The 25046-nt window shown below is 51.3% G+C and overlaps 2 protein-coding genes across 2 annotated transcripts in view; both read left to right on the top strand.

The window, feature by feature from the left end:
* Positions 1-10875, top strand: part of Vps45 (vacuolar protein sorting 45 homolog) — a 63603-nt gene extending 52728 nt beyond the window's left edge. The window contains exon 15 of the mRNA XM_006982565.4: positions 10531-10875. Within this exon, the coding sequence (XP_006982627.1) occupies positions 10531-10618 (88 nt within the window). The 3' untranslated portion in view covers positions 10619-10875. The remainder of the gene's footprint in view (positions 1-10530) is intronic.
* Positions 10876-14483: 3608 nt separating this feature from the next.
* Positions 14484-22228, top strand: Plekho1 (pleckstrin homology domain containing O1). The gene is made up of 6 exons (XM_076574596.1): positions 14484-14631; positions 14734-14880; positions 17986-18126; positions 18784-18888; positions 19255-19356; positions 21393-22228. Exons 1-6 carry the CDS (start codon positions 14605-14607, stop codon positions 22095-22097), a joined length of 1227 nt encoding a protein of 408 aa, XP_076430711.1. The 5' UTR covers positions 14484-14604; the 3' UTR covers positions 22098-22228.
* The last annotated feature ends 2818 nt before the right edge of the window (positions 22229-25046 follow it).

Here is a 25046-nt window from a genome sequence, read left to right as displayed (position 1 = left end):
TGTCATTTTAGCTACCAAAGCTGATGTGAGGGGCTGGAAACATTACTCAGTAGTTAACAATGCTATGGTCTTGCAGAAGACCCAGGTTCAGTTCCCAACACACATACTAGGCCTCTAACAACTGCCTGTAAGTCCCTCTTCTGGCCTCCACCGGCACTAGCATGAATTGGTACACATGATCTCACTCAGGAGCACACATACACATAAATAAAAAGTAAATACATCTTTTAGAAGACTTTTTAGAAGTTAATGTGAACTAAAAGGGTTATTCCCCCAAATGAACATTTGTTAATTATGAAAATGCAGAATCCTAGGTGCAGTAAACTGTAGTTAGTATTTATTCACCTGTAATAAATTGTGTAGCCAGAAAGTTTTCTCAGGTCCCGCCTGGCCCCTCATCCCACCCAGCCCCACGGTCCCGCACCCGCGTCCCCTCAGCCACTTATAAAATAATCATTCAGAGGCTTAATATTAATTACCAGTGTATGGCCTGTGGCAGGCTTCTTGCTAGCTAAATCTTACGACTTAACTCATTTCTATTAATCTATAAGTTTCCACGTGGCTGTGGCATTGCTGATCTGCTGGCATCTTGCTGCTCCTTAGGTGGCAGCTGGCATCTCTCTCCCCTCCTTTCTTCTCTCCGTATCTCTGCTTGGATTTCCTGCCTGCCTCTGAGCTGCCTTGCCATAGGCCAATGCAGTTGTATTTATCAACCAATCAGAGCAACACATATTCCCAGCATGCAGAAAGACATCCCACAGCAGACTGAGTCTCCATCGTTTGTATTTCGGGAGAACACGACCCTTCCTTGCAGATGGATGAGAGTCTTGGTCTGGCCTGACTAAGCAGCACCAAAGCCCGACCGCTTCACAAGCGGTCAGCACGACAGAGCTCTGGTCCTCACTGGAAGCAACCAGCTTAGCTGTGTGAGCCACGGGCCGAGAACCTGACCCGGATGGATGTAATCATTCTAATGGAATAAAATCACTGTTTTCATGCGATTCAGGATGGAAATGGACGTATGAGCCAGTTGGCCTGAGAAGCAGCCCCTGAACTTCAGTCTCCAGCACTGTCCGTTCATTCCTCCTTAAGACTTTTGACAAGGATGTGTCCTGCTAGCTGACACCAAACGCCATCCTTTCCTGCCAGGTTCCCTTTCAAGTCAGGACTAGTCATGACACATAGTGGGTTCTCTGTTTCAGTTAAATTTGAATTGGATTCAGTTAATCCCTCAGTGGCTGTAAATCTGCAAAGCAACTAAAGACCTCATTTTCCAGTTACCTTCCTCTATCTAGCAAAGGCAGGTGGTATAAGCAGCAGATAAGCGGGCCTTCCCCTTCCACCAGATAATTCATCCGTACTTACTGGAGACGGTAGAAAAGTAGAGGAAGTCAAAAACCGTTCAAAGTGAGGTGAGTCGGAGCCTCTGTGGCTCTGTCTTCCTCTGAATTGTTTCTTTCCCCAAAGATAAACAAAAACACTTAATGCCGGAGTCACATGCGTCATGGTATGTGGAGGCCCACTCACAGGATCGGTTTTCTCTCCACCATGTGGGTTCCCTCACTTGAACTCTGGCTATCCCTTCATCCACTGAGCCATCTCACAAGGTTTTGGGTTGCGTTTTCGTGTTGGACATAGTTAGGATCGTATCATGTGGACCATTCCTACCAGGTTTACTTTGGGCAAGGAGGCAGATTTTTGACAACAGAACATGGCTGCATAGTCCAGGCTGGCCTTGGACTCATAGCTTTCTCTTTGCCTCAGTTTCCCAGAGTGCTAGGACTGCAGGTGTGAGCCACAACATCTGGGTCATATTTGATTTTGTTATTTTTGTTATATTGAAAACATTTTCAGTTGTTTACGACATTCTTTACAATAATTTTAATTTAATTAAAATGTAAAGATATGGCTTTAATCATTATAGTCAGGCATGTAGATTGTTTACATTTTAAAATACATAATGCTACAACAAATATCATGTATATAAATACAAAAAAGACCCTAAGCTTGATTATTTTTAAATGTATGCCAATTTCAAGGATGGCTTTAAGAAATGTAAATTTGCTTAACATTTCTGGAAAGCACCTTAGTTAACTTGTGTACTAGAAAGTATGGGATCAGCTTGCTGGCTCCCATTAAGTTCTGTCCGCTTTGTAAGAAGCCTCTGCTCAGGTCGTAGCAATGTCCTGTCTTTATTATGGGGTTGTTATCTGACTGCACTCATTAGTCAGACTCATCAAATGATACCCTGAAAGTCGGAGTTTTACTATCTGTGAATTCTCTCTCAGTTTTAAAATGGAAAGGTAGGCCAGGGATACAGCCGAGTGCAGGGGACCTGCCTGCATTGCCAGGCTGGACCTCAGACTCCAGCAGTGCGTGCGGCAGAGTCAAGTCTGGGAAGCAGAGCCCTGGAGCACCAGACCGACGTGTTTCCTAGACCTGGGCACCGGCTTGCTTTCCTGCTGTGTAGTGCAGTGTGGGTGAATGTCAGACCCCATGACCACCGGACCCCAGCAGTTCCTAAGGAGGGCAGTAGAGGGATGGAGAGGTGGCCCAGTGGTTACAAATGATACTGCTCTTAGAGAGGACCCAAGTTTAGTGCCCAGCACCCACATCAGATGATGACCGGTAACTACAGCTCAGGGGATCCAGTGTCCTCTTCTGGCCTCAATGGGCACCTGCTCTCACAGGCACGTACCTACTCACAGACACATACATAACTTGAAAAATAATAAAAATCCTTTTTAAAAAGAAACTGTAGCACAAAGGACTAAATTACAGTGTGCACCTACTGTGTGCTGCACGTTACTTTAATACAGTACACCTGTGCTCTCTGATATCGTGGTCTCCAGCCAGGTGTAACTTGAGCGCTTGACCGTGGCTAGTCAGATTTGGGGTGCATTGCAAGTATAAAAGACGTTTTGAATTTCAAAGAGAAATGCAAAAAAAAAAACACCAAAATCTCTCATTAATAATTTTAGGTTGATTATATGCTGTAATGGTAATCTTTAGGTATATGAGCTGAATAACTATTCATTATAATTTAATTTCTTCATCTTAGTTTTTAATGACTACTGGAACACTTTCAGTCACCCATGCATCTCACATTGTGACACTAAACACTTGCAGTTTGGGTTTTGTTCCTGTGTTTGGTTTTTTTTTTTGGGGGGGGGTGGTTTTCGAGACAGGGTTTCTCTGTGTAGCTTTGAGCCTTTCCTGGAACTCACTTGGTAGCCCAGGCTGGCCTCGAACTCACAGAGATCCGCCTGCCTCTGCCTCCCGAGTGCTGGGATTAAAGGCGTGCGCCACCACCGCCTGGCTCTGTGTTTGTTTTTTGAGACAGGGTCTCTCTACACAGCCCTGGCTATCCTGGAACTCACTCTGTAGCCCAGGCTGGACTTGAACTTGAAGACCCGCCTGCCTCTGCCTCCCGAGTGCTGGGATCAAAGGCGTGCCCCACCGTGCTTGGGCCCATTTGTTCTATTTCCATACCATCCCAATGACACCGCGTTTTTGGGTGAGGAAACAGATAATATAGAAGTCATGAATCCAGCCAGTGACGGAGCTGAAACTGAGTCCAGTTTGCCTCTCCCTGGGCACCAGAACACTCACTGAAGGAAGAGTTGGGAAGGTTTACCTACTGTACTTTTTCAGATCCTTTGCTTTTAAATGTCACTTGTGAGGTAAGCAAAACATGAAGCCTTCTGCCCAGTGAGAAAATCATATAAAAGCGAGGAACCAGAATCATTTCATTTTAAGGTGTTTGTCACACCAAATAAAATTGAAATAGAGATAATTAATGTGATGAATTAATGGCAGCGGATGAAGGTTTGGAAGCAGTGTAGACTTGAAGCCCGAGGGGCTGGCGCAGGCTGTCAGCAAGTGCATTACAGATCCTACCTTAACGAGTAACACTAGAAACCTGGTCCTTCTCTTGTAACCACAGTTGGTTCAATCCCTGAATTATTTACAGAAAAATTAGGATACTATGACAGAATTTGCATTTCAAAGAGAAAGGAATCCAGACACCAGGGTTCTTCTTTGCTTTGGGCCCTTTCAGGGTCCCTTTGAAAGCATCAGAACCACTGACCAGCTTTTCCTTAGTCCTGAGCACGTGTGAAATTCTGTTCAAGGTACTGGAGAGGAAGCTGTGCTCTGTGCCGGTGCGGGCTTACATCTAACCGAAAAGTAGACACTTGGGAGGTGACGTTGACTTTAACTAGGACTCAAACCTAAGCGTGTCTCCTGATTCTAATTTATGTATACACTAACTAAAGACAACTTTCCCCCATAAGAACAATATACAAGTCATATAAAAAAATAATAATACAGGGGCTGGGCAGTGGTGACACACACCTTTACTCTCAGCACTCGGGAGGCAGAGGCAGGTGGATCTCTGTGAGTTCGAGGCCAGCCTGGTCTACAGAGCAAGTTCCAGGACAAGCTCCAAAGCTACACAGAGAAACCCTGTCTCGGAAAAAAAATATATATATATAGCTAGGGACTAGAGAGACTGCATAAGAGAGAGCACTTGTTCTTGCCTGGGATCCAGGTTCAGTTCCCAGCACCCACCTGACAGCACACAACCATCCATAACTCCAGTTCCAGAGGACCTTCTTCTGGCCTCTGCAGGCACTGCACACACATAAATAAATCTTTAAAATATTAATAACAAATACAAACCAAAATAAGACACTAAAATATGAAATGCCACCCCAAGGGTTGCTGCCGCTGTCCTGGGGCATAGTCTTTACCAGTGAACATATACACACCTTTTCCCTTGGCCTTTGGTTTTCAGATTCTGGCTCTCACTATGCAGCCCAGACTGGTCTTGAACTCTCAATCTCCCTGCCTCTGTCTTTTGAATGCTGACATTAAAGGTATATGGTGCCACACAAGCTATTTTTAAATAAAAGACAATGTATTTTCAATAAAAAATACTTATCTATGCCATTTTTATTAATGGAATCATATTGTTTGATTGACCAATCATCAGTTTTTTTTCTACATTAACAAATATTTATTATGTACCAATTTAGGAGCTATCATGAGACATATTTGACAATTTTTTTTGATGCAGGATCTCATGTAGCCCAACTGGCATTCAAATTGCTATATAGCTAAGGATGGCCTTTTCCCACCTCTTGGGTGCTCAGAGTACATGTGTGCAGTACTATACCTGTTGTATGCAGTGCTGGGCATTGAACCCAGGGCTCAATACATGCTAAGAAAGTACCTGACTGCCTCAGCAGGTCCTCAGCCCCTGACTGATAGTCTTCGTAAGTTCTCACTCTTAGAAACTGGTATCAATATCTCATATGCATCCTTATGCACAATCCATGTGGGCTATCAGCTGAGCATGAACCAGGTGCTAGAATACTTCCTTCACTATGGATATTATCTCATCTACCCTCCTGATCCAAGAAGTAAGGTCATTGTGATCCACCTTCCAGATGAAAACCCGGGGAATATTAAATGATTTGCTTGGCTCATCTGGGAAGTACAGAGCTGGTATTAAAGCCCTACCTCTGTGCCAGCAGCAATGTGAAGAAATGACTGCCTAGAGGGTGTAAACATCTTAAAATTCTAACTTGCGAGCCAGAAACGGGTTTTGCTGTTGTTCTTTTTAATTGTTGTTGTTTTTTTGTTTTTTGGGGTTTTTTTTGTTTGTTTTTGTTTTTTTGTTTTTTTTTTGACATGTCTTATGTAGCACAGGCTGGCCTTGAACTCCTGATCTTCCTGCCTCTACCTCTTGAGTGCCAGAATTTTAATTCTGTTCCTATAGTTACGGTTGCTCTGACAAACGCTGTGGTCTTGGGTGTTTGCAGTGGTAAGACAGTGTGTCTGTGGGTCTGTCTTCTCCTCGCCGACTCCCTCTTGGACCTGCATGACAGATCCACAGCAGTTCTTTCCCCTGGAGTCCATCTCCCTTGCAGGGCCTGAGGGCCTTTCTCCTTCCTCCCTCTGCATGTGGTGCACAGTGAGTCCCACACAGTGCTGGACCCATCCAGAGTCCCGGTCCTTCCAGTGAGAGAAGAAATAGAGTCAGGAGCTTTGTTCTTTCTTTCCTAAGTTGAGTATCAGTAAAGATAGAAATTAGAAGCCGGGAGGCAGAGCCAGGTGGATCTCTGTGAGTTCGAGGCCAGCCTGGGCTACAGAGCGAAATCCAGGACAGGCACCAAAGCTACACAGAGAAACCCTGTCTCGGAAAAAAAGAAAGAAAGAAAGAAAAGTATGTTTGGGGAGATACTGACAGATCCATCTTAGAGAGCGTACAGACAACAAAGCTGTAAAGGACCGCACGCTCTCCTGGAAAGTCACAGTTCACATTAGCATGTTAAAGATGCTAAGAAACTGTACACTAAAAACCTCTCCAATTGTGTGCTTATCATTTGATATTTATAAAAGAGACATAGCTTATATGTGTTAGAAAGCACACTACAGTAACGCATGAACCGTCGGCCTTACTCCAGGACTAGAACATTGGCCAGCACTCCCATGCTCCTCTCCAGTCACAGCCCTTCTCTTCCCTGGCTTTGATGCAGGAATGTGCATCTTTATCCGTAGGAAATGGATTTCTAAACGACGTTTAGTTTTGCTTGGTTTAATCACAACAGAAGCAGCGCTGCACTTCTGTCAGTAGGCATTGCCTGTAAGATCGATCTCCATCATGCTGTGGCCTTGTCCGCGCATCTTTCAGTGCCGTCCCTTCGTCCTTCCGTGGACAAACCAGTCTCCTCTGGGTCTCCTGCCGCTGAAACCAGAGAGCGTCTGTTGTTTTGCTTATTTTGCTCTTGCTGTTGCTTCTTTCAAAGAGCAAAAGAAATGTGGTGCAAGAGTGTCTGCTTGATGTGACGGCACTGTCTGAGAGCGTAGAAGATGATGCTTCGAGCGAGCGCTGTACGCCAGCATCCAAGGAGAGAAAACAGGGTGAACAGGATGTGCCTTTCTTCCAGGATCTCAGGCTCCAGCCAGGGAATTCAGCAAACCTCTATTGCTCAAATTAGAATATGATTAGTCCTAGGGACACGCAAGGACACAAAAAATGTGACATGTCTTTTGGAGTATCCATTTTCATATGCTTGGGAGATACGTAAAGAAGAATTAAATTAATAAATAAAGTTAGTTGGAGCAGGAAAGTTAAAGGTTTTCAGGAAAACAGAAAACCCCAAGTGGGGTTCTGTGTGTACACCACACTTGAATTAATGCTGTTCCTTCTTACATGGTCCATAAAGACATAAAAACTACACATTTAGGCTTTTTTAAATTACATTACTTAGTGTGTATAAGGAAGGGGTATGCATAGCATGGCACACGTGTGGACATTGGAAGACAACTTGCGGGCATTAGTTCTCCCTTTCCACCACGTGCATCCCAAGATCAGACTCGGGACCAGGCTTGGCATCGAGCGCCGTTGCCCAGAGCAACTCACTAGCCATTTCAGTGTGCATATACATCACATAATGTTAGTCCTGCAGGTCAGCCTCTCCCTCTCCCTCCTCCTCCCGTGTAATGTCTGCCTCCGGACTGTAGTGAGAAGGATAAAGATGCTGACTTAGATCTGTGCATACGTGTGTAGTATTGTTGAAGTATTGTTTAGGAACAGTTATTCATAGGAACTGCCTAGTAATTAACAGAACATTAATGCTCTGAGTGTTGGTTTCTGCTGTTACTAGAGACTAGAAAGTAAAGACGATACCAAGCATTTTAAAAGGACTGATTTTTTTTGTTTGTTTGTTTGGTTGGTTGGTTGGTTGGTTTTTGATTTTTCGAGACAGAGTTTCTCTGTGTAGTTTTGGTGCCTTTCCTGGATCTCGCTCTGTAGCCCAGGGTGGCCTCGAACTCACAGAGATCCGCCTGCCTCTGCCTCCTGGGTGCTGGGATTAAAGATATGCGCCACCACCACCCGGCTGATTTTTGTTTTGTGTTTGCCTGCATGTATGCAGAGGCATCGGAATCCCTGGAATTGGAGTGACAGATGTTTGTGAGTCATTTTGTGGGTGCTGGGAACTGAACCCAGGACTTCTGGAAGTGCTCTTAGCCGTCTCTAGCCCAGTGCCTGCTTTTCTGTGTGTTTTCCAGGTTTGCTTTCCCAGAGTCAGCCTCCTCGCTCCCCCTTCCATCTGCAGAGCTGGGAAAGCACCTGGTGATGATAGCACAGACTGAGAGCAGCAGAGCTGGCCGTCAGTCCGTCCAGCGCTGGCTGTTTATGCCGCACACCCCGCCCGCCCAGATGTGCTTGTGTATCTGGCTCCGACAGCCCTTAAGCCAGGGCTCATCACTGCGGTCCTGTGCACATGTAGTTCAATGCAGGTCACAGTCATGCTCAGTTTATTAAATTGAATTTAACTGAACTGGATTGGATTCTAGCTCCACACAAGATTTTTTAGTTTGTTTTTAGGTGAGATTGATTTTTTTAAAATCTAGACAAGAAAAGGCATTCTTTTTGTCTCATTGTTTTTAAACATAGTCTAAATTTAGGATACAGCTACCAATATGTTCGTTGCCCATAATTTTTAAGCATTCTGAGCAATGACTCATCAAAGTCCCTAAATAGATATTTGAAAAGTCACAATAGCCCTGGGAAACAAAATTAGGTTTGGCAAATACCGTGTTTTCTCTTTGCAGACAGATCTACTGATCTACATGGGAGAAGTGTGGTGTATAATTTTAGCAGGGTTATTTTCCCTTCATACTAGAGTTGAAAATGAGCAAAGATCACCTGACCGGTTCCTATAGGGCACCCAGCACAGTTTCCTTCTTACTAGACACCATTTGCCGGAGCCTTTCCAAATGGCAATCCTGCCTCCTCTCCTGACCCTGGCTCAGTGTCCTCTGGTATTTCCAGTCCAGTGGTGAGGGAGGCCGACTCCCACTTTCTCCCCCAGGGTACCCTTGAGCAGGGAGAAGTGAGAAATGTGTAGATAGAAATATGGAGGAGAGAGACAGAAACACAGGAGAGCCTCGGGAGGGCCTGGGTCAAAACCCACCAGCCCCTTCTGTCTCTACTAAAGGGCTTTTAAAGGAATGCCCAGGGGTGGAGCAAAAGATGTTGGAACCTCGCACATGGTCCAGCCATCCCCTAATGCAGCCCTACTGTGTAAGGCAGGCTCAGATCTCACTAGGAAACCTTTGTGGCCCCACACAGTGGCTGATAGGTGAGGCCAGACAGAGGCATCTGTTCCAGTGGGAGATAAACAAGCCTGGGTTCTACTCCTCCCCTTCATTCTTTGTCTGTGATGGAGTCTCCAATTTAAGTCTCCCAGGCCCCAGAATCTCCCAGGCTGAACTGTAAAGCAGTAACGAGGCACCTCCCAGTCTCTCTGCTGTAGACCTGTGTCTTGAGTCTTGAGCATGCTTACAAAGGCCATCAAAACAACCCTCGTGTTAGAGGGAAGCACCCCTCGCCAGTGGGCGAGGACTAGTTAATCCGTTTACTCAGCTTACGTTTGGGGGGCTTTACTAAGCCCCGCAGAAATGGCCGAGTTAAACTCTCCAGCTTAAGCAGCCCTGTCTAATGTGACAGGCGAGGACCAACACCCAAGGCTGGCCTCGGACCTCTACAGGCGTGTTGTGACACACACAGGGGTTTTTTAGGAAGATTTTAAAGAGGAAAGAGTATCCAATAGGATAAAAATCTGTATTTTAGGAAACTACAGATAATAGGTGCTAACAGAACATGCCTAAGGCGGCAGTTCTCAACCTGTGGGTCGCAACCCCCACAGGGGTCACATATCAGGTATCTGGCATGTCAGATATTAACATTACCATTCATAACAGTAGCAAAATTACAGTTCTAAAGTAGCAACAGAACAACTTTATGGTTGGGGTCATCACAACAGGAGGAACTGTATGAAAGGGTCAGAGCATTGGGAAGGCTGAGAAACCACTGTCCTAAGGTAATACATAAAACCCTGCCTTTAAAAGACCTGGGGTCCTGTAATTTCTTTCTAAAGTTTCATGGGTAGGGGCACTTGCTGCCAAGCTTGATGACCTGAGTTGACGCCTACAAGTTGTCCTCTGACTTGCACCTGAACAGTGCAGCCATGTGAGGTACGACAGCTTATAATCTCACCACCTAGAAGGCTGAGAGAAAAGGGTTCTATGAAGCCAGCCTGGGGGACACAGCTCCAGGTCAGCCATGGCACAAAATCCTGTCCAAAAAAACCAGGAAAATTGTGAGCCAGGCAAGGCAGTGGTGCACGCCTTTAATCCCAGCACTGGGAGGCAGAGGCAGGAGGATCTCTGTGAGTCTGTGGCTAGCCTGGTCTACAGAGCGAGTTCCGGGACAGCCAGGGATACACAGAGAAACCAAAAACAAAATAAAACACAGTAATGTGCATAAAGGCCTTGTCAGTCCTCAGGGCCTGAATGTTTTGTCCAGCATACCTCTGCTCAGCACACAGCAGCAGGCCAGGACTTCTCCAGCTCTACCCAGGTTTTCTTACCCAGTTCGGTGCCATGAGAGTGATGTTCTATTTTGGTGGGGCTTTTGCTTTTCTGTAGACTAACCTGCAATCTCTGTGTCAGTTTCCTAGAGGAGGTCCTGGCTTCTGGGCTGCACAGCCGCACCAGAGAGAGCTCACAGGCCGCCTCGAGGTCAGCAAGCAGAAGATGAGACGGCAATGGAGACTGTCGTCACCGTCGTCGTCGCCGTCGTCACCGTCGTCCAGAAGAGCACGGCCTCCCTCTTGGCCCGGCCTAGGCCTTCCCTGCTGACCGGGGGGCTCAGAAGGGCTTGTGTGTGTTGTAACTCACGCCAGGTCACCCCAATTCCGGAACTGCTGGCGCAGAAGCCGGGACTGCTGAGATGATGAGCCCGCCCCAGCCCACCTGTGATTCTGTATCAAATAAATATGTTCTTTGTGTATTTGACAGCAAGTCACTGTGGTGTCTGATGGGCTTTCCTGAGGTCATTCTTGAGAAATGGGGTTGTCAGAGATAAGAGGGATTCAGAAAGTCATGAGCAAGTGAAGTTCTGAGTGGCGTGATCCAGCCATGTTAAGGACCATGGAATTAGACCTCTGGGAAGCTGGCAAAGTCTTTCCCTCAGATCAGAAAGGCAAGTCCTTCCTCCATCCAAGTGTTCTAGCAAGACTGACCACTAAAAAAAAAATAGCAACTGCAGCTTCCTCCTCCAGGACGAGACTGCTCCTACACACACCGCCAGCTGAGACTAGCTACCCTCCCGAGACAGTACTCAGTGCTCGGAGGTTCCAGGTGACAGTACCACAGCTTCATCAGAGTACACACTGCCTGCCCGCCTGGCCCAGCTTTTCTGAGCCTGTGTGTGTCTGCCCCAGGAAGGCTTCCAGAACACAGTCCTCATCTCCTGTGCAGCTCAGTCCTGCACACTCATTTCTTTAGAAATGCTGTGGTTGAGAACCCATGTAGGGTTGCAATAAGAATTAAGTCTGTAGGGACAGGAGTGATTTTGTTTGATTTCTTTGAGGCTCATTCATGGGAATTCATACGCTGAGACTTGAGATGGTGTTATACTATCCAATGAGGACACAGCCTGTACCCACAGCATGTTTACTTATACCAGAGCAAATGAAAACTCTGGTCTCAGTTTTTCCTCTCCTGAAAGTGGTAAAAAGTGATGATATCAATAACGGCAGGATATTAAGGTGTCCTCACATAAGTGGAGCAGGAGCGCCACAGCACAGTCCCTCCTGGTTCTCTGTGGAGTGTGTTTTTAAAGTTTTAAGATTATGTGTGTGTTTTCGTGTGTCCCTATCCATATACGTGTATGTGCGCACATGTATGCGGGTGTGGGTACCCCTTTAGACCAGAATAGGACATCCAATCTCCTGGAGCTGGAGTTACAGCATGCCCAGTGTGGGTGCTGGGAACTCAGGTCCTCTGCAAGAGCAGCAAGCACTCTTAACTGCTGACCCATCCCTCCAGCCCCTTAACTTGTATGTTGATAAGTATTCTCTAGCATCATTCAAATGTATGCCATATTTATGTGACCAATGTTAGGAACATTGGTCTTTTTGTGGCAGGCTCAGTTTCTTCATCCATAGAGTGAAAACAATCAGTGCCTTCCTCAGGTTTAAATACAGAGATATAGTTCAGTATTTACAGAGCTAATTCTGTTATTTCTGCTCCTTTTTTCTTATAAAAAACCATTTTAATGAAGGACATATGCTTTCACTAACCTTCTCTCCCAAAGATCAAAATGCCCTGGTCAAAGCACCAATCCTGTTTTAAAATAGGACTTGAAAGTCAAGGATATTTGTTTTTAAATGACAACTCAGATATTTCTGCCCAGTAAACTTGCAAGCAGCTATTCCCAAGATGTTACCTGATCATTTCTGTCTTTCCCCCCTAAGTGGAGCTACTTATAAAATGTTCAACTGCAGGGTACAGCTTTGGGTGGTGCTGTCTTAGAGGCAGACACCTCAGGAGTCCTCCCAGGATCTTAGCTCCCTAGAGAAACTGGCTCATTATTTGTGTGTGTGTGTGTGTGTGTGTGTGTGTGTGTGTGTGTGTGTGTGTGATAGTGTCGAGCACACCGAGTGCTATAAAAATGTGTAAAGGAAGCCAGAAGTGCTTATTTCTCACTTAAGCACTGGTCTCTGGAAACAGCCCCACTTAGATCCAAATTCAGGTGCCATGAGGTTCACCTGGCGAGAGAAGTCCACGTTAGAGGAAACCAGGAGAGAAGCTGGCAGATGGGAACGTCCAGTGCCAAGACCAAGAAGCAAAGGTGAGGAAGAAGGCCAGGGCGAGCGTCCTAATAGTTCCGGCTACTGGGAGGAAGGAGCCGGCAGGGATGGGGACCAGCCAGAGATTTATGTAACATCTCAAGACACAGACAGGCAGCGAGGCCCTGCAGCCCACAGGCATCTGCTCTAGAATCTGAAAATTACTTTGGTTATTTTTTACGGGTCCCTCTGCCTGATGTTTCTCAAAGCACTAGCTCCTGCCCGGTGCTGTGCAGAGAGCTGGCGTCTTGCACACCAGGGATACTCTAGTATCTGCAGACTAAATGAAAGCTCCTGGGAGGAAACGGGGCAAAGTCATGGATTTCTTCTGCCCCCTGAGCCAGAATCTATCCTTCTATTTCCTCCTTGCAGAGCTGGCAATGGAGCTACAGACCCTCCTGGACGCCAGGCAGAGATCTACCACTGAGCCACACCCCCACCCCCTATTCAAACTATGTAAATCAGGTGGAGACAGGAGGATTAGCAGATCAAGGCCAGCCTCACCTATGTAGTGAGTCTGAAAGCAGCCTGGGCTGTGTAAGACCTTGTCCAAAACAAAACCAAAAAACTGTCCACCCAAACCATTCTTATATGCCCAGCCAACAAGTTCCCAGAAGCTCCTGTAGGCTAATTTCCCCAGCTATATCACTGGCACATTTTGCTTCCTCATGCAGTCTGCATTTTCTCACTTTCCCCTCACCTTTTAAACAGGACAGTACCAAACTGAGATGGGGAGATGGGAAGGGGATAGACTAGGGAGTGCGCTCTATGTGTACAAAGTCTAAAAGGTAGAGTGGGGTCGGAAAACCTACATTCTAATTCATGTGACAGTAGCGTGTCAACTTGAGCACGTCATTTGCCGTGATCATTTGCTAGTGGGTAATATTCTCATTCTATACGCCTTACAAAATGGTACTCAGCCTTTTTTAACTGCCAAAATAAGAGTATTTTGACAGGATAGAGTTCTGTGCCCACCTGAAAGAGAAATCAATCACTAGTAAGTACGGCTAGTGAGGAAAACCTTACAGGATTGGGAAGGAAGATGGGTCTGAGGTTCTTTCTTGACAGATTCCAAAAAAAAAAAAAAAAGCCCAAACATCCTCCATGCTTCCAACCACAAACTTACCAACACTTCATCGTGAACGTTTCTGGGAAAAGGTTATTTGCCCTGCTCTGTGCCAGGGATCTTTACTCAGTTCGTGGTGGTTGTGTTTACCATACACCAGGTAAGAGGTTTATTAGCTTAGTGTCGGGTAGTAATTGGCCCTAGACGACACCACTTGGGTCCTCCGGGGCTTCCACGGGTCCGCTCGCCCTCCTCCGTGGACCCGGCAGGGGGACGGCGACGGCGGAGTGGTGAGGAAAGCCGTCCTCAAACTTGGGCTCCCGCCCGGCCCCGTCACCAACCCGGGGCTCCGAGGGGCTCGCGGGCCTCCCCGCCGCTGCACGCGCGTTCACCGCAGGCCTCGCGGGGCGCTCACGGCCGCCCGCCCCGGCGTAGGTCGAGCGCCGGAGCCTGCCGGAGCCCCGCTCGCCCGAGTCGGTGGGTCGGAGCCGGCCGCTCGCCCGCCGCGCCTGGGCTCCCGCGCGCTCGCCACGCCTCGGGCCCGCCCCCACCGCCGCGCCTCCCGGTTATCCGCTCGCGCCTCCGCCGGGCGCCGGGTCGGAAACAAAGGCGGGGGGCGGGGAGCGCACGGCGGCGGCGGCGGCGGCGGCGGCGGCGGCGGCGGCGGCGCCGCGGTCCGCCCTTCATTCGGAGCCCGCGACGTCAGCGGCGGCGGCCGGGGCCCGGGCGGCGGGGGCGGGCATGGGCGGCGGGGGCGGCGGGGGCCCGGCCTGCGGCTAGTCCGAGCCGCCGAGCGAGCAGCGGGCGCGGCCGCCCGATCCCGCCATGAAGAAGAGCGGCTCCGGCAAGCGGGTGAGTGCGCGGCGCGCGGACAATGGGGCCGGGGCCGGGCGGGGGCCGGGGAGGGCGCGGGGACCCCGCCTGAGCCGCCGCTCCGCGTCTCGCCCCGGCCAGGGGCCTCCGGATGGAAACCAGCATTCTGCGGCGCCCGAGAAGGTCGGCTGGGTCCGGAAATTCTGCGGGAAAGGGATTTTCAGGGAGATTTGGAAAAACCGCTATGTGGTGCTGAAAGGCGACCAGCTCTACGTCTCCGAGAAGGAGGTAGGTGGGCGCCCTTGCCCGAGCCGTCCGGACCCGGTCCCCGCTCGCCCCGCCTCCCTCTCTGCAAGTTCAGGGGTCGCCAAAGTCCTGCGTCTGCAGAGAAAAGTCCCCCCCGAGTGACTTTCCCCGAGTGGGAATTCGGAGTTTACTTATCTATGCGCCTTCGCGGACGCCGTGCTCAGAAGTTCTGACCGTCCGCTGCCTCTTACCCTATTCCTGGCCCCCCGAAACACGGGGTTTTTTTCTGTTGGAACGCACTGGTCACCTTGTCCCTCGCCCCTCCTGCCACCCCAGCCCACCACCCTTTCCATTCCTGTCTGTAGCAGGGGGCATATGTAGGTCTCCTGAGAAGCAGGGCACCCCAAATCATAGAAAACACACACTGGAGTCCGTCCCTGGGACCTGGCGTGGAGTAGCTGGGAATGCCAGATTTTTGTAGGAGCCGGCGTCCTGAACCAGGCCTGTTCCTCACCTTCCACTTCACTTAAAGAGAAAAAGAAGGGGGGGGGGGACACAAACAAACAACGAAGAACTCATATTCTGTCCAGCTTTGTTTGTAGAGTCGGGGAATGGAGTTGGGACTGTGAGTGCCCGTGCGAGCGCGTGTGGCTTTGACTCTGTCGCTGAGCATGAAACCACAGCCCACACTGGGTCAGAATCTAAAGCCGGGTCCTGGAATCCGGACCCCTTCCCCCTTTTGTAAAGCCCTGACTCTTGAATCACTAACAGGGATGCCGAGAAGCCCAGCTTGCTTCCCGGGGACTTTCTACAGAGCACGCTGGACTGTGTCCCCTTAGACGGGCCCTTCCCCCAGACAGACCGGGAAGTCCTCCTCAGTTCTAACCTCTTCTGCTTTCGGTACTAGACACTTGCGTTCTGCCGCTCTCTTGGGGTAAGGAGAGCCTTTTATGGTGTTGAAGCAGACGCCCTGGCAGCCCGAGAGAAGTACTCATCTGAAAACTGTACTGAGACAAGCCGAGAACTGAGTAGTGCAGAGCCGGTGAGGGCCCCCTGGAAGGGGCCCAGACATAACGGCGGGGGAGGCTTAGGAGCCAGCTGAGGGGAGACTGGGGAGACTCTGCTTTGAAGGGTCGCTGCTACCCAGTCAGTCCCACCTCCTACAGGGAGTTCTCGCCACAATTTTCTTGCTTTCTACTTCTGTTTATTTAAAAAAGCAGCAGCAAGTGTCACGGTGTCTCCCGTCTTCCCTGAGCTTCATAATGCCAGGAAACAGCGTGAGCAATCAGGAAGGGCTTGCTACATGTCGGGGGAACCAAGGACAGTGAAAGGCTAAGCAAACTAAACAAACCCCCTCCCTTTTCTTGGCTTGTATTTGTCCGAAAGGCAGAACCTGGGGACAGAAGTGCATGGTTAATTGGTTAATAAACCTGTGTGTGAAGGGGGGATGCAGAGCAGAGCAGAGAGGAGAGGATGACCTCAGCCTCGAGTGTCTGCGGTCCTCTGAGTCAGGAGCATCTGCTCGGCCCTGGGGCCAGATGCCCCCGACTGGGAAGGGCATCGGGGAAAAGGGACCTTAATCCAACCATCCGTGGTCAGCAGGCTGGGCGAAGCTGCCAAAAGACACGGTGTGTTCTACCCGGAAAGAAAAGCTACAGCAAACCACTAGATTGAAGGTGTAAGCACCAAAAGCATCGAATATTTGCAATTTACGTGGTGATGGGAAAGAGAAAACGTCCCTAACCATTCCATAGTTTCTGTCGATCGATAGTCCTTGGGAAAGCAGGGTCTCCCACAACTTCCTCCACTAGAGAAGCCCTTCCATGTGTGTTGTGGATCATTCCCCACTCTCCAAGGGCACCCTCTAAGAGGGCCGGGGTGTCTTCCGGTCAAGGGTCAGATAGAGGAACAGATCCACACCGTCAAGTGACTTCATGATAGAGGAAGTTGGGTGGAAAGCGACGCTGAGGACGTCTGAGGACCACGAGAAGAAGGAAGATGTAGTCAGAAATGAGACTTGGGGGATTTGGTGTGAGGAAGAGACAGAATACAGTAGGGAACAATGTGCCGGGGGTGTCCGTCTCTTCTGGGCACTGGCATTTACTTATTCCACCTCCTCCCTCACCCAATCTCCTCCCCGTGCCCTTCCTAACCTCTGCCAATGCCTCCTGCTCCCAGAGTGCCTTATCAGCCACGTCCCAGCCAGGAGAGCTCCCTCCCTTCCCTTGGGAAACAGAACAAGTGAGTCGTGTGTGTGTCTCCCCTCCCCTCCCCGGCTGCACACACCCAGCTCTTTCCTCTCCAAGCTTTCTGGTCCCTGCTGATAGTCTCTCTGGGGAAGAAGCCAGAGAGGAGGGCCCCACATCCCAGCCAGGGTTCCCGTGAATTGTTCTTGAATGTTCCTTGTGGCAGCTTGTCCGTCCCATGTCCACCATAATGTATAAGGTCACTTCCCAGCCAAAAGCCCAGGAGCCCTAAAACGGGGAGAACCCTAGAGAGCCACGCCTTACCAGACAAATGGAGACGGACGAATGTGCCCTCCGCTCCCCACAGCTCATGTGATCCACAGATCAACTGTAGGCTGGCCGAAGTCTGCCAAGGGAAACATGGGCTCCTTCGACACGTGTGCTCAGTGTCAGCTTTTACCCGGGAAACATGACTGACTCGTTCCTGGCATATTCCCAGCCAAGCAGAAGAGGGTGGCTGGGCTGCTCATCGGGAAGAGTCTCCCATAATGTCCCACTTTAGAAGGGGGAGCAGGTGGGAAGGCGCTCTTGTGAACTGTGGTATTCCCTCAGGCCAGCAGCCCTTTGTTGTTCCAGATGTTGGCCGTCTTTTTCAGCTTCCCCTGGACTGTTAATGGCCACTCGCGTCTTCCTTACCTGGGATGGTGGGATCAGCCCATTCACCATGTCCCTTTAAGGACTTGTAAAGCTATGTCCTTCAGAACCAGAGTGAGGGTCATGGGTAGAGGGAGACTCTGGAGTGGTAGCTTGTAGGGCGAGGGGGTGAAACAGAATCCCACACAAGGACTTGGTTCTTAGCCCCGTCCCTAGATACACACCGTGGGTGGGATGGCTTCCTTTTGCTTCCTTCAGGAACAGAAGCAGAGTAATTTTATCCTGTCACACCCCAAACCTCCCCTAGGTAAAAGATGAGAAAAATATCCAAGAGGTGTTTGACCTGAGTGACTATGAGAAGTGTGAAGAACTCCGGAAATCCAAGAGCAGAAGCAAGAAAAACCACAGCAAGTTCACCCTAGCCCGATGCAGACAGCCGGGTACCACGGTATGTCTGGGGCCTGGCCGGCTGGGCAGGGGCCATCCCTGCAGGATCTCCCTCTGCGAGGCCCAGAATGGCCCCCAGAAGGGTTCTTCCTCTGGCTTTTACTGTTTAACTGGAGAATATTCTGTTCATTCCCTTCCCTCCAGGCAGGCCAGCTGTAAACCTCTTCAGCCATAAAGATATCCCTCTTCCTACTCTACCTCTTCCCTGCTTTATACACACACACACACACACACACACACACACACACACACACACACACACGACCCTACTGTGTATACACACATATTCTCTTGGAAGAAAAATTATGGTCCTTGTGCCCAATGGGTGGTTGAAGTTCAAGGGAACCCAGGGAAGCCATGCTTGTCACATTCTGTGTCTTCGGACATTTGAAGATCGTTAGTACCTAAGCTCTGTCTGCAGCAGCAAGTTCAAATCCAGTGTCCCTCTTAGCTCTTCCTCGATCGTTCCTAAAACAACCTGTGCACTTTGCAGGAACAGACTCTGGGTTTCTTTCAGTCATTCATGATTCCAGGAGCAGAACCGCTCTCTCCAGGAGCTGGGTGTGAGGGAATGAGATTAGAATATCTTTTTTCTTTGGGGGGAGGATTATAACTTATTTGTAAAGCCCTAGCTAAAGCAAGAACGTTCCCCTCACAGGCACCCAACCTGATCTTCCTGGCAGTGAGTCCTGAAGAAAAGGAGTCATGGATCAATGCCCTGAGCTCGGCCATCACCCGAGCTAAGAACCGCATCTTGGATGAGGTCAGGGGCCTGTTGTGTGGAAGGGGATACTAGGGCAGAAAGCGAGCTGTGACTCACTAGAGGAGGAGGGGTGTTTTGTGGGGCCCCTTTAATTCCCCCACTCTACTCTCTGCTTCTTTAAAGGCCGTATGCCCCCCCGCCCCCCCCCCCGTCTTCTCTCTGAAGTCTTTTTCTCTGCTCATTGGTCCTCTTCAGCTTCCTGATGCCTGAGCTAGCCTTGGGTCAGCTGTGTCCATAAATCCTTTTGCCTGTGGCCCTGCTCAGGAATAGTTGGTGGGATGGCTTATTTCCCAGTCCAGGCATGTTAGGGTTGCCCAGTTGGGACAGTCCTAAAGAAACCCTGGGACTCACAGCGCATCTCTTCAGGTCACCGTTGAGGAGGACAGCTACCTTGTCCATCCTACCCGAGACAGAGCGAAGATCCAACACTCCCGCCGCCCTCCCACGCGGGGACACCTCATGGCTGTGGTATGTAAAAGTGCAAGAAAGCAAACACTGCCCAGGGGCCAGCTCTGTGTCAGTCCATCTCAGCTGTGAGCAAGCAGGGACATTTGTAGGAGGCCTCCTGATCCCAGGATCAGAGGCTCAGGAGGCCTGCGCACCCTCCATCCCTGCCTCATCCCCCGAATCAAAAGCACTTACTCAGCACCTGCCCTGAGTCAGCCGTCTGTTCTCAGTAACTTCTGAGGAAATGAGAAATACCCCCAGGAAAGTGAAAAACAGAAGTGCTGTGTGCCGTGGTGGCTGCTGCTGTGTGGTGGCTGGCCACCCTGTGAGTGACGGCAAATGCCACCTGCCCCAGAGTAAAGCCTCCGCTGAAGGACATGGTCGTTTCTCGCACTCAGCCATGCTCCTGCTCCTGCTCAGGGAGAGGCTGTCGCCTGCAGGAGGAAGAACCCAGGCCTTGGATTTAGCAGACCCGTGGTCTCTAGAGCAGCCTGGCTGTGAGAAATGGTCAGAACCACACATGCGCAGCAGCATAAAAGTCCTGACCTCCCTTTACTTACCACTGCTAAGTTACAGCATTTGAGAAATAAGAGAGCAATGTCTGTTACCAGGCAAGGATTCAGAGTTCAGACATCAGCGCAGGCTAAGTAAGGTGTGTGGCCAAGAGGGTGTGAGTAGAGCATCCTGCTTCTGTCTGTGTGTATGCTTTACTGTGAATGTGGGGGGCATCCCCTGTGATGCTAGAGTCCGCAGTACAGAAGCAGACCCTTCTCGGGAAGCCTGTGGCAGAGCAGGAGAAGATACGTTACAGAAAAGCAGAAGAAAGGACTTTCAATCATCATCAAAGGATCCAAAATAGCAAAGTGGAGCACTCAGTCGGGAGTGGAGGACTCAGTCGGGAGTGGAGCACTCAGTCGGGAGTGGAGGACTCAGTCGGGAGTGGAGCACTCAGTCGGGAGTGGAGGACTCAGTCAGGGGAGTGGAGGACTCAGTCAGGAGTGGAGTGGAGGACTCAGTCGGGAGTGGAGTGGAGGACTCAGTCAGAGTGGAGTGGAGGACTCAGTCAGGAGTGGAGGACTCAGTTGGGAGTGGAGGACTCAGTCAGGAGTGGAGTGGAGGACTCAGTCGGGGAGTGGAGGACTCAGTCGGGGGTGGAGGACTCAGTCGGGGAGTGGAGGACTCAGTTGGGAGTGGAGGACTCAGTCGGGGAGTGGAGGACTCAGTTGGGAGTGGAGCACTCAGTCGGGAGTGGAGCACTCAGTCGGGAGTGGAGCACTCAGTCGGGAGTGGAGGACTCAGTCGGGGGTGGAGGACTCAGTCGGGAGTGGAGCACTCAGTCGGGAGTGGAGGACTCAGTCGGGGGTGGAGGACTCAGTCGGGGAGTGGAGGACTCAGTCGGGGGTGGAGGACTCAGTCGGGGGTGGAGCACTCAGTCGGGAGTGGAGGACTCAGTCGGGGGTGGAGGACTCAGTCGGGAGTGGAGGACTCAGTTGGGAGTGGAGGACTCAGTCGGGAGTGGAGGACTCAGGAGTGGAGTGGAGGACTCAGTCGGGAGTGGAGTGGAGGACTCAGTCAGGAGTGGAGGACTCAGTCGGGAGTGGAGGACTCAGTCAGGAGTGGAGCACTCAGGAGTGGAGGACTCAGTCAGGAGTGGAGGACTCAGTTGGGAGTGGATTCAGTCGGGAGTGGAGGACTAAAGAGTGGAGGACTCAGTCGGGAGTGGAGCACTCAGTTGGGAGTGGAGGACTAAAGAGTGGAGGACTCAGTTGGGAGTGGAGCACTCAGTCGGGAGTGGAGGACTCAGTCGGGAGTGGAGTGGAGGACTCAGTCGGGAGTGGAGCACTCAGTCGGGAGTGGAGCACTCAGTCGGGAGTGGAGGACTCAGTCGGGAGTGGAGGACTCAGTCGGGAGTGGAGGACTCAGTCGGGAGCAGTCGGGAGTGGAGGACTCAGTCGGGAGTGGAGCACTCAGTCGGGGAAGGCGAGCTGAGGAAAGAGACCACATCTTGCACTCATCATTCATAAGCTAGTGATCCCTTCTTCCACGCTCTTTCCCAGGCTTCGACCTCTACCTCAGATGGGATGCTGACATTAGACCTGATCCAAGAGGAAGACCCTTCCCCTGAGGAGCCAGCCTCTTGTGCTGAGAACTTTCGGGTGGATCTGGACAAGTCTGTGGCCCAACTGGCTGGCAGTCGACGGAGAGCGGACTCCGACCGGATCCAGCCCTCTTCACACCGGGCAAGCAGCCTTTCTCGGCCTTGGGAGAAGCCAGACAAGGGAGCTACCTACACCCCCCAAGCCCCGAAGAAGTTGACCTCTACAGAGAAGGGCCGCTGTGCCTCCCTGGAGGAGATCCTGTCTCAGAGGGATACTGCCCCGGCCCGGCCCGTCCACCTTCGAGCTGAGGAATCCCCAGCCCCCGACCCCGCCCAGCCGGGGCAGCTGTCCCGGATCCAGGACCTAGTAGCCAGGAAACTGGAGAAGACTCAGGAGCTGCTGGCGGAGGTCCAGGGACTGGGAGATGGCAAGCGGAAGGCCAAGGACCCCCCCCAGTCTCCACCCGATTCTGAGTCGGAGCAGCTGCTGCTGGAGACAGAGAGGCTGCTGGGAGAGGCCTCGTCCAACTGGAGCCAGGCAAAGAGGGTGCTGCAGGAAGTCAGGGAGCTGAGAGACCTGTACAGACAGATGGACCTGCAGACCCCCGACTCCCACCTCAGACAGACCTCCCAGCACAGTCAATACCGGAAGAGCCTAATGTGAAGGAGGGGGCAGATCTGGAATTGGGGGGGGCGGGCACAGACTCTATATCTCCAAATGTTGCAGGATAAAGCTTTTTTTATTTACCTCAATCAAAAAAAAAAAAAAAAAATCAAGCTCATTGCTCTTGCTGATGCCTGACCTGCTGTGGCATTTCCCTACCAACTCCTCTAGACAACTCCCTGGTCAGAGAGTTTTCCTGGTCACCTTGGAGAAGGTGAGCCCTGGGGCCCAAGGCTCACCACTCTGTGCACAGGCCAGCTGCTCCCAGGCCCAGGAGGGAAGGGATGCGGATGCACATGGCGGCGGCGGCGGCGTCTGGGCTAGAGTGTGCTGAGGAAGTCGTTTCCTCGGATGCCCCACTCCAGGTTGTTATTCAGAGGGTGAAATTTCAGCTGTGCAGCTGGGGTTCTCGGGACCCGGGGGCCGGTGCCACCTGTCCATGCCATAAGAGAAGTGAAATTTACCCGGCCCGGAGGAGGATATGTGGAATTCACACTGGCCTCTCACCACGGTGTGTGTGTGGGGGGGGGTCCGCTGAGGCTGAGGCGGAGCTGGGTGGCACAGTGGTCCCCTAGCCTGTGCCAGGCCCCTGTACCATCATCTCCAGCACTACAAAAACAAGATGGAGCTGCCTCGGTTTCCTGGTCTGAGGGGCTTCCCTTCCCTTCTCCCAAGGACTCAAGACAAACTTGAATAGACGGGACTGGGCCTGGTCCCCTGCCTGGGGTGGGGCCACAGAGGAGCAGGGGAGCAGCTGACCCTGTGGAGGAGCTGACCTCAGCGTGAAACGGGCATGTGATGGCGGCTGTGTGGGGAGAAGGGGAAGCCAGACCTGCACCCAGCTTCCTCTTTCTGCCAGACAAGGGTTCCTTCTACCCCCCTCCCGACAGCACAGCTTCAGAACAGCTCTCCCCACACCCCCCTGCCCGACTTCCTCACAGGCGCCCGCAGTAGGTCCTCCACGGCTCGTACTCTAAGATTAAGTTTATTAATGATAATAGTGAGGCCTGGCGTAGGGAAGGCAGGAGCTGAATGATTCGTGGGGTAAGGACATAGAGCCTCTTGAATCCGGCATACAAGGGGTTAAAATACGGCAGTGTCCTATGTCCCTGCTTCTCCTGAGGTCTCACCCCAGAGTCCAGGAGAAGTCCCAGAGCTTCAGAGAAGAAAGGGGAAGGACAGGCTGTGGGCTGGGGAGAGACTGTGGGGACCCTTTGACCTGTGTTGTGTTGGGACATTATCACCTTGTACACAAGTTGGGGGGGGGGGGGTCCTTCCAATTAAACCATCTCGAAGAAAGAGAGATTCTGGCCTTTAGGCACATGTGAGTGCTGAGATTTGAACTCTGGTCCTTGCACAGCAGATGCTCTTCCCACTCAGCCATCCCCCCAGCCTGCCAGAAGACAGGCGGGCTCTTGTTTTCTTAGTCTGCTTCTCACTGTCCCCAAAGCTGTCTCCATAGCCAGCCCGTAGTGATCTAGAAACAAGGACCCCTCTTGAGCCAAGGGAATTACACCAAGTACCACCTTCCTGACACCCAGGCCTGCCTGGGGCACAAAGTGGGGACCAGGCTCCCTGGCCCCTCAGAGGCTCCCTGGCCCCTCAGAGGCTCCCTGGCCCCTCAGAGGCTCCCTGGCCCCTCAGACGCTCCCTGGCCCCTCAGAGGTTCCCTGACCCCTCAGAGGCTCCCTGGCCCCTCAGAGGCTCCCTGGCCCCTCAGACGCTCCCTGGCCCCTCAGAGGCTCCCTGGCCCCTCAGAGGCTCCCTGGCCCCTCAGAGGCTCCCTGGCCCCTCAGAGGCTCCCTGGCCCCTCAGACGCTCCCTGGCCCCTCAGAGGCTCCCTGGCCCCTCAGAGGCTCTAGCCCCAACTTCAGAGCCGCCCATTGCCACAGATACTGAACGCTGGGTTAAAATCCCACACCTTATGCTCTTCCATCTTGTCAGCATTTCCATTTTCTCTTCCTTGTCGCCCCCACATAATGAAGAGAGACAAAACAAGAGTGGCATGTGTACCCCAACATGCCAGTCATCTGTGGTGCCCAGGGGAGGGCAACACACACACACACACACACACACACACACACACACACACACACACACACACACACACGTGTTCCAGAATCCAGGCTCTACAGTGCTAAAACGAACCTGGCTTTGAAACCACAGGGGTCTGGATTCAAGTTCTGACTGTCACTTTGGCTAATGAGCCCTGGGCTAAGGGCTTGATGAGAGTCTGTTTTCTCCTCTGCAAACCACAGGGTTGTTGGTGCTAAAGAACAGCCAGTGGCCTCTGCTGGTCCGTTGGCACCTCCAAAGGCTGCTGTGACTGCTTTGACTCAGTGAGTCGTGAACAGCAAATTCAGGTGGCCAGAGCACAGCTTGAAGGAGGCAAAGGACACAGGGCCAGTCACTGCCATTCTCTTCCACATCCTTGGATGGGCCACGGGCCATGCCCATCCCTCTCTTCGGAGGAGGGCATGCGAGGTACCTCCCCGCACTGTGCTGAAGACAGCTGTCTGGAGGGATGATGATTCCTGGTCTGCAACCATTTCAGAGCTTAACACAAAGCCATATTTCACACTAGAAAAGCAACCTAAATTCTACGCTTGCGGTGGGCGGCTGCCAGCAAGATCTCTCTGCTCATGTATCAATGTTTTGAACCCAGCCACCGAGTCAGGATCCCAGCATGCTGTTCTAGTCTCCCTCCTGGCCCCTCTCGCTACATGTCCCTGCGTTGTGGCTCTTCCTTCCTCCCGGCTCCACGCGTGGAGGGAAGGGAAGAAGTTCTGCGGTGGCGGCATCGGGCGGCTTTCTCCCGCGAAGCTGCCGACAGACATTTTCGGGATGTTTATATTCACCCTCTTTCCCAACAGCCTGGCTCTGTCTTCTTCCCCAAATCAACTGGAGAGGGAAACTCCTCTGGGAGGCCCCGGGATGGGGACAGGGGGA

This window comes from Peromyscus maniculatus, chromosome 6, assembly GCF_049852395.1.
Source record: "Peromyscus maniculatus bairdii isolate BWxNUB_F1_BW_parent chromosome 6, HU_Pman_BW_mat_3.1, whole genome shotgun sequence".
In the NCBI taxonomy this organism is placed as follows: domain Eukaryota; kingdom Metazoa; phylum Chordata; class Mammalia; order Rodentia; family Cricetidae; genus Peromyscus; species Peromyscus maniculatus.
This window is presented reverse-complemented; position numbering and strand designations above follow the sequence as displayed.

Bases quoted from the DNA above. Each gene is read 5' to 3' on its own strand.
- Plekho1 (XM_076574596.1), top strand. From the start codon at position 14,605: ATGAAGAAGAGCGGCTCCGGCAAGCGG. The intron at 18,127-18,783 runs GTATGTCTGGGG...TTCCCCTCACAG, and splicing joins GCAGACAGCCGGGTACCACG to GCACCCAACCTGATCTTCCT. The intron at 18,889-19,254 runs GTCAGGGGCCTG...GCATCTCTTCAG, and splicing joins AGAACCGCATCTTGGATGAG to GTCACCGTTGAGGAGGACAG.